Source organism: Silurus meridionalis, chromosome 15, assembly GCF_014805685.1.
Source record: "Silurus meridionalis isolate SWU-2019-XX chromosome 15, ASM1480568v1, whole genome shotgun sequence".
Lineage (NCBI taxonomy): Eukaryota > Metazoa > Chordata > Actinopteri > Siluriformes > Siluridae > Silurus > Silurus meridionalis.
Window position 1 is genome coordinate 15,013,013 of NC_060898.1, and position 10,017 is coordinate 15,023,029.

General features: G+C 35.5%; 1 protein-coding gene across 1 annotated transcript; it reads right to left on the reverse strand.

Annotated features, from left to right (window-relative positions):
- Nucleotides 1-4,924: 4,924 nt before the first annotated feature.
- Nucleotides 4,925-10,017, reverse strand: LOC124398292. Its single transcript, XM_046868394.1, is given in 4 exon segments — nt 4,925-5,443; nt 6,208-6,310; nt 6,313-6,703; nt 9,894-10,017. Coding segments are annotated over 3 exon segments (870 nt in total). The 5' UTR covers nt 6,668-6,703; nt 9,894-10,017; the 3' UTR covers nt 4,925-5,031.

Consider the following 10,017-nt stretch of genomic DNA (forward strand, 5'->3'; position numbering starts at 1 on the left):
TTAAATTCCTGTTTTGTTATGTAACACTACTACTGCAAATAGATGATAAGATTTTATTCTCTTTACTTTCATTTTCATTTTTTATTTCATTTCAGCGTGTAGCTTTCATGGGTGTGGTACTGTGCTGTGCTTGAGTCTAAAGGTTCAGCTTGGTTATATAGCAGTGACTTGCCTTTTAGACTTTACACAGTCATAATACACCCAGACAAACACAAATCCAGGTCTTACTTATCTGTTTAATTTTGTAACACCTACAAAAGTGACAGGCTAAAGAAACTGTGATTTTCTTCATAATTTTTTCACCATTATTTATTTTACTTTTAACTATTTTATCAAGTATTCTCAAAAAGGCCATGTTTTTTGCAAATATTTATAAGGAGAGAAGATTAAGCACTAAATGTGCAAGCTGCCCATTCCACAGGCACTAATGCAATCTCACACTATCAGAGATACAGCTTTTTTAATTGAGCACTGATAGCAAGCCAGATGGTTTCTCTCCGCATTACCTCTGCCTCTCCAGGCTCTTCTCAATCTGCTATTATAAATATTATCTGCAAACATCATAGTCCATGGAGATTATGTCCACTGCTAACAGAAAAGGGCTCAGAGCCGATCCTTGATGCAATCCCACCTCTATTTTGAACCAGTCTGTCATTCCTACCTCACACTTACTTACTTACTCCACTGCCATCTCTCCTAAACATCTCCATGCTTCTACTGGTATGTGATAGCATCTTGGAAAAACGACTTTTCACTCTTTGTCCTCTTAATAGTTGCTCTCCTTACTATTCTTATTGTTAGTGTTAAGATGGTTCTTACACTAGTTCTCTAAATAAATTCCTTTGTTCTCTTTTCAGTGTCTATAGGGTATTTCCAATGTTAGTACGTAATGTATACTGGAAGTCTTTATCTGGGCTCACACATCTCCGGCTATTATGTCTTCTTATCCAAACAGGAAACAGCTTTGGGCCAGGCTTACTTTCCAATATGTATATATACTTGTCTGTTGCCTGCAATAAACCGAAGAAGAAAATAAGCCATTCTGTGTGTTGAATGATTCCTCCCTGATCAGAAAAGCCACCAAGAACGTCGTAGATTGCATGGAAAACATTTCCAAGAATTAAGTTTCGTTTGGGCATGACAAAACACTTATCCACTTCCTGCTTCACCATCTCCACATCACCCAACCTTATCTCTCTCATTTTCCTCAGTTATTAGCTTCTCTAAATATTCCCTCCACCTTCTCAACACACTCTCTTCACTAGTCAACACACTTCCATCTGCATCCTTTATTGCTCTAACTTCCCAGCTCAGTCCCTCTGACTGACAAATCCTTTTTTAGTGTCCAACTTCTCATACAGCTCCTCATATGCCTTTTCCTTTGCTTTTGCTACATCCCTCTTCACTTGCTGCCACATCTCCTTGTACGCCTGCCTACTTTTCTTATCTCTCTGTCGATCCCAAATTCTGTTTTGACAACTTCTTTCTCCTTATGCTTTCCTGCACCTCCTCATTGCAACATCATGCCTCATTATTGGGTAATGTTGTGTTCTAAATACTTTACACCCACCTACCAACACACACACAGATTTCAGCCTCCTTACAACCACAGTATGGCCACCCATCTCCTGGGTCGCAGGTTTACAGTCATTTTCATAGTTTACTCACAGGCCAAAATATAAATATAATGCCAACCAAAGCTCACATTAGGTCCACCCAAGACCAAAAGTTTTTTTGTTTGAGAAAAAATGCATTTCTCTCTTAATCAGAAGAGCTCTGACATTAGCTTCAATTATAATTTAAATATATTTATAGATGGCTTTTTTCATCTTGTAGACTGTTTAATGAGTGCCGTGTTGTACATTTCAAGCACACCCTCTTTTAAACTATGAACATATTCACAATCATGTAACACAACTTAAGACAAAGCTGAAGAATATTTATCATAAATATTTTATAAATATTTATCTTAGCCCCAGGATGAAGAAATGAAACAAAAATGAAGCGAAGTGAATATCTAAAAAATATCTATTTCTTTATCAGCTTTGGTATTTGCTCTGTTTATTTTAATTATGTGTATAAAGTATGTGTCAGCTTATTTTTGCTGTTAATTAGTAACAGATACTGATCTGTTTAATTGTACCACACCTTTCCCAAAAACACAGAGGGTGTCAGTTTTCCTTTGAATACCAGTTTCCTTTCATACATAAAAACCACAAACCTCTGGAGACCTGTTTGGCTCAATCTTTACCTTATGAAGAACAAGAGCATTAAGTCTACATTACAATAAACACATAATCTAGTACATTTGGTCTTTATGTTGATGCAGAACAAAAAGTGGAAGAGTCTTTCTTAGAGACTGAATCAAGGCAGTTTCTTGATGTGGGGTTTAAGCAGCTAACTATTCGTTTAACATATCAATGTATTGTACACTTCATACAATGCAACCATAGTACATGCAGATTATAAAGCTTAGATGAACCTATTGATGCACATGACGCATGTACCACACCAATGAAAGCATCACACAAAATAAATTAAATTAAAATGTAAACATTCAGATGAGCATTAGAATAGATATTTAGTCAAACAAAACTAAAAAAAAACACAAAAGTTTTTTCTGCACTTATTTAAATAAAAACACATTTTCACTTTCATTTCTTCAGCGTGTAGCTTTCATGGGTGTGGTACATGCATCAAGTGAGTCTTAAGGTTAAGCAATGCAAATTTTAATCTTTGCCCTTTATATCAGACAAAGCCATAATACACACAGACACACAAATCCAGGTCCTACTGATCTGTTTAAGCTTTTGGTTTAGCGCTCTCTCTCATATGCACTAATGCACTATTTTTTTGCAATTATTTATAAAGAAAGAAGTATAAATAAATGCTACTACAGCTTATAATGAAAACACAGTGGGTGACAGTTTTCAGTTGAATACCCGTTTCTTATCTTACCTAAAAACCACCAACTTATGGAGCTCTGTGTGGCTCATTAAGATTATACACATAAGATATTATTTTCTGCTGTACAATGTACAACAATGTTAACTGTAGATATGATATTAGTTTAGTGGCAAGATGGTTGCTGTTAAATTAGCTGTAAACAACTATAAAACATATTTTTGGTTTTACTATGGTTTTACATTTTCATCACTCTCATTCTTCGATTAAAAGATAAAATATCTTATATTTTTAAATACTTTGGCTTACTGCTTGAGAAAACCACATTTTCACTTTATTTTCTTCAGCTTGTAGCTCTAATTGGTGTGGGGAATGCCAAGAAAAACTAAGACAGATATTTGCACAGTAAAGGTACTCAGCAACAGATTATATCTACCAGAAGTGACAATGTACAAATGAACAAAATCAACACAGTCTCACCCCACATCGTCGCATATCGACGTTGCCTCGGATGGCATAGACATCCGACGCAGACAGGAGCCCCTTTGCGTCGCTTTTCAACGTAGTTGGCCGTCCTACACACTTAATCACTTATTATTTATAATAAATATTGTTTATATTAATTAACACTTATTATTTATAATAATAAGTGTATCAGATTATTTATACTATATTTAATAAATAATAATAATGTTACGAAATGTCCACTAAATACGACCGATTCATTGGTTGTCCCCCGGCCGCGTCCAAATCCGAAGATGACCCATACCCTAACCCTAACCCTAACTCTAACCCAAACCCTAACCCTAACGCTAACCTTAACCCAAACCCTAACCCTAACCCTAACCCTAACCCTAATCTGAAGATGAGGGATTTGCATTGAAGTGTATAGGACGGGCATCTACGTTGAAAATCGACAACACAGACAAACACAAATCAAGGTCCTATTGATCTGTTTAAGCTCTGGGTTTAGCTCTCTCTCTCATATGCACTATTTTTTGCAATTATTTATAAAGAAAGAAGTATAAATAAGTGCTACAACAGCTAATAATGGAAACACAGTGGGTGTCAGTTTTTGTCAGGGATCCACCTGCCACGCCCCCTTTTGTGGCTCTCATGCCTCCGCTCTCCCTAGAGCTCCAGGCTTAACCACGCACACCTGGGGCTCGTTGTCTCTCATGCCTCCGCTCTCTCTGGAGCCCCAGGCTTAACTATGCACACCTGGGACTCATCATCACTCCACCCCGCTCCTACATAAACCCCTCATTCACACTCACTCCCCGTTCATTATTGTATGTGTTGAACTTTACATGCGGTCTATGTTTTCGTGTTTCGGTTTTCACACAGGACTCTATTATTCCGTTCCATTCGGACTCCACAATCCCGTCCCGGCTGCGCTTCTCCTCCCCGAGCATCTTGGGTCAGCTACGCTTCTCCCAAAGCGCACCTCGGACTCTCTCAACCGAAGGACTGCCCTGTGTGCGTGTGTGTGTGTCCGCGTGTGTGTGTGCTCGTGTGTATCTCTCCTCCTCACACTTGTCATTTAAAACCCGAGCGAGCTGTACTCCGGCTTCTGCCTTCTGTTTCGCTCGCACCCTGACAGTTTTCAGTTGAATACCCGTTTCTTATCTTATCTAAAAACCACCAAATTATGGATCTCTGTGTGGCTCATTAAGATTATACACATAAGATATAATTTTCTTCTGTACAAAGTACAACAAAGTTTACTGTAGATATGATATTAGTTTAGTGGCAAGATGGTTGCTGTTAAATTTGCTGTAAACAACTATAAAACATATTTACAGTAAAGTACTTTAATACCATTCATAGTATAAAAGAACACATAATCTAGTTTTTTTATATGTATTATAATGGAGTAAATCCCATTTTTTGTGCCCTGTTGTATGTTTCATGCACACCATCTTTTAGACTATGAACATTTCATTCTGACTTAATAACTGTTATTAAGTTGCATACTCAAGGCCATAAAATTGTTTTACAAAATACAATCACAGAATATAAAAAATGTGAAGATATTTTATTAATTTCTAGTCATTTTGACAGTGTTAATTTTTTTTTTCATTTATATTTACTGATAGTCTGTAATTTTAAACAACAACTTAGTAATCATGGAATAGTCCTGATGTTTTTTTTTGGTGGAATTATACCAATGACCTTGATACGGCTTGGATCCCACACACAATCTTCTTCCAGACCACTTGGAACCATGCCACATTCAGGAGGACACCAAGCAGTGTCATAGCCATGATCGTGCCAGGTTTTCTGCAGTGGGTGACCTTGGTGATCGATTTTCTTCACTTTCCCAACTTTAACTCTCACTTTTAGAACAACTCTCAGGTTCTCAGGGAGCTCCAAAGGGTATCTACTGGCCTTATTAAGATCACGGCTGAGGTACACACCATGCCCTAACATGCCATCCGCAGACGGTTCAAAGCCATTGATCATTATTTTGGCAGCAGCCTCACGGGAGGTGCCATGATACATTATGTACACTTTTCCATCAATAGGTTGTGACCAGCTTTTGAGACAGGGAACTTCGGGACCCAAATCATCTTCAGCCCACAAGCTGTTCATGTATGCAAAGCCAGAAAACTGTAATAAAAAAATAAAATAAAATGTAAGCATAATTAAATATTGGGAAAGTCACCTATCATGTGTTTTTTACCTTTGATGTTTAAAAGTACATTTCTTTTTGACTGTTTTTATTAAAAAAATAAAAAAAATATGAAAGAGGCTCAACTAAAACCTTCAATGCAACACACATTTATTCACGACATCCTTTCTTTACTCAGATTTTTTAAAATAATAAACTTCATCTCAAAATAAATTTTAATCACTAAACATTTGTTTTACTGATGCTCCAAGTCTCAAATCAAGCACCAAAAATGCTTTAATGCACACATCTGGCGATTAAAACCATCCGTGTGGAAACATAGCAAAAGTTCCGTTTGGTGTCCTGATGACTTACGTAAATTAAAACACCATAATTTTGCCTTCATGCTCTATATTGAGTTTGGTTTCATTAATAATAAACATATATTAGCATAAAGAATCCATATTTGTCCATCCCCATATTGATTAAAGTATTGAAAATTTGAAAAGTATTAATTTATGGTACATTTAAAACAGATATAAATATGCAATTGAGTTGCTCAAGTTAACTCATGACAATCGTGCGATTAATCACAATTAAATATTTTAATCGATTGACAGCCCTAATATATAAACACACACATATATTTCAAGTATTGCATTTCACTCTTTTTATCTATGTATTATTACTGCTTTTTCTTTACCTGCTGTGCTAGAGATTGTCTTGGTTGAATTACATCAATGACCTGGATATGGCTTGGATCCCACACACAATCTTCTTCCAGACCACTTGAACCATGCCACAGTTAGGAGGACACCAAGCAGTGTCATAGCCATGATCATGCCAGGTTTTCTGCAGTGGGTGACCTTGAAAATCGATTCTCTTCACTCTCCCAACATGGACATTCACCCTTATAACAACTCTCAGGCGCTCAGGGAGCTCCAAAGGATATCTACTGGCCTTATTAAGATCACGACTGAGATACACACCACGCCCTAACATGCCGTTCGCAGACGGTTTAAAGCCATTGATTAATATTTCGGTAGCAGCCTCACGGGATGTACCATGATACATTCGGTACACTTTTCCATCAGTAGGTTCTGCACAACTTTGGAGCTTTTCTGGACACAAATCATTTTCAGCCCACATGACGATGCTCACAGAAGTATATTCAGATTACTGCAACTGGAGAAGAGAGAAGTTAAATATAATTAATAGTGGTTATAGAGAAACGAATTGAATATTAACCCTAACCCTAACCCTAATTCAATATTAAATTAGATTTAATAAATTACACAGTTAAAGTACAATTAGAAAATTTAAGGTTATTAAGTTCAAAGTATCATAACTTTCTTTAGCTGGTTCTGAAAATGTGTTAATAAAGCTTGTATATTAAAGCCTACAAGTCTACATGAACAGCACTGTTTTGAAAGAAATAAGAAAATGTTAATTATCCTGTTCATCCTGAATGAACATTAAGTGATGATTCATAACATAATGGAACTTATAAAGTCTACAAGGTCACGGGTGTGCTTTTTAAATGTTTAATTTTTTTTTTACTTTTAAACTTTTGTGACATTTATTGCCCTCTTAATGTGTTTTAGACCATCAACCATGTTTTCTTGTGCAGAAGAAAGTGTGAGTACAGAGTCAAAAGCCCTATTAGTGTACTACAGCTTCTTTACAAATCTATATTTTGTCAAGAAACATTCAGTTAAGTAAAGAAAAAAAAATCCATTGTTACTTTAAGAAATGAAAGTCAGTCAATCTGAAAAATCTCAACAACTTAAAATGTATCCCTAGGTGCAGTCACCAAAACATTTAAATGCTCGGGTTAGTGTTAGGGAAAGGAGTCCAAGACCCACCTCTGCTGCAGAGGATAGGTTTATTAGAATTACCAGCCTCAGGAGGTGTGATGGTATAGGGATGCTTTGCTGGTGACACTATTGGTGACTTGGTCAAACCGGGGGCACACAACCAGCATGGCTACCACAGCCTTTTGCAGCAACATGCCATCCCATTGGGTTTGCACTTGGTGGGACCATCCTTTTTTCCCTAAAGGACTATGACCTTAAACACACCTCAAGGTTATATAAGAGCTACTTATCCAAGAAGGAGGGTGTTGGAGTGCTGCATCAGATGACCTAGCCTTCACAATCACCGGATCTGAATTCATTTGAGATGGTTTGGGATGACTTGGACCGGAGAGTGAAAGAAAAGCAGCCAACAAGCACTCAACACCTCTGGGAACTTCTAAAGATTGTTGACTGAGAGGTGGCTACTTTGAAGAATCAAAAATATAAAATATATTCTGGGTTATTTTTATCATGTTTTTGTTGACTGCGTTATTCCATATTTGTTCTGTCATCATTTTAATGTCTTTAATATCAAAATACTATATTGAAAAAGTAAGATTGAGGATGAACGGAGTGAATGACGTCTAATTCTCCATGTTGGAGAATTATAAATGAGCACTAGGTGGCAGTGTAACGAGTATTAGAGCACATTGGCACAGCAGTGAATTTGTTGTAGTGGAGCAGTACTGCAGCCTCTATTTTTGGATAAATGCTTGGATATTTTACTGCTTGGACTCATTTCATCAAATATTTCATTGAATGACAGGTATATTATAATTACATTTAAAAAAAATAGTTTGAGTGTGATTGGTTAATATTGTGTAGATCTTATGAGATATGCCGTATATATGTTTAATTTATTTAAAAACATTTGTATATGTTTATAAATACTACATTTTTACTCAGACTTTCAGTACATGTATATGTAAATACATGTACTGGAATTATATTTTAAAATATTACACTACAAATACAGCACCTATTTTCTATAAATAAACAAATGCGTGGTTGTGTCAATGTTAATGAGAGATTTTGCATTTAGTGGAAACATTTTCACTTTTTCTTACACTTTTGTCTTCTTAGCTGATCAGGACGTGTGTTACGGTTATTGAATGTTCAGTAAGTTTTCATTTATGTAAAGTCATTTCATAATTCATCCACCTTAACTTGGCTGGCATATGTATGTTACACCAGGAAAGTGTATGTTACACCAGTGTATGTTACACCAGAAAAGTGTATGTTACACCAGAAAAGTGTATGTTACACCAGGAAAGTGTATCTTACACCAGGAAAGTGTATGTTACACCAGGAAAGTGTATGTTGCTCCAGTGTATGTTACACCAGGGACGTGTATGTTACACCAGTGTATGTTACACCAGGGACGTGTATGTTACACCAGTGTATGTTACACCAGGAAAGTGTATGTTACACCAAAAAAGACTGATAGCTACAGATGTGCTCTATATGCAATAAGATGTCTGATGTCATGAAACAAAACAGTGTCAAAATAAAAAATCCATTTTCAAATTAAACATCATTTTAAGAGTGGTGTTATAAATGAAAGACAAGAGTTTTTCCTGTTTAATTTCTTACACAAACTAACAGTTCTGTAAACTCCCAAATCCCCTGTAACACTCTCTAGTTAAACTTGGGTAAAACAGTAATTGTTTGGATAAAGTAAATATTTATTTATTCACATTCATGTATGTAATTCAAAGCATGATATTTTGCTCAGGTAAAAAAATATTATCATTGTGTCTTTATTAGCTAATTATTAAAATAACAGACCAATTATTGAAACAATGCCACATTTAGGTGGGCACCAAGCAGTTTCATGCACATAACCATGATTTAAAATTTTCTTTACTCTCATTAATTTAAAGGTTAAACATAAATCTAATAATATTTACATACCTTCGCCAATTGTTTGAGAAAATCAAAATGTTCACTTTAATTTCTTTAATTTTATTAGCTTGTAGCTCTTATAGGTGTGGTGAATGGCCAGAGAGAAAGAGGGAGATATATTTGCAAAGTAAGAAAAATACAGCTGACATATGTACAATAAATAAATAACAAGGCTGACAGTGAATATGAGTGTTGTGCAAATAACAGTATTAATGGTGCATTTCAATATCTCATATTATAAACAATCTAAAAATAAGTATATACACTTACATAGGTGTATCTATCATTTAGTTCAGCTTGGTTTGATTAATGTATTGTACACTTCACACAATACAACCATAGCACATGCAGTTAACACAATCCCTAATTATTTTATTTTGTTTTAGTGTAACTCACCTAACAAAAGAACACGCTTAATAAAATGCAGTGAAATGTGATTTTCTTCAACATTTGGACTAGCATGAAAGAAGATATTATTTAAACAAAACTCTCTTAAAAATGCACTAATGTAATTATTTATAAGGATTATACAGGAACAGGACAATACTATATAATATAATATATAGAAGGACAATATTATTAATAAGTAAGAAGACAAAGTACATATTGCTCACCTCTGAAAAGAAAAGGCGCGTCTGATCTGAGTTTGTACTGAGAGGTGGATTATAAATGAAACATACAGAGGGTGTACACAGTGTTTTATTTTGAAATTCCTGTTTTATTACCTGACACTACTAC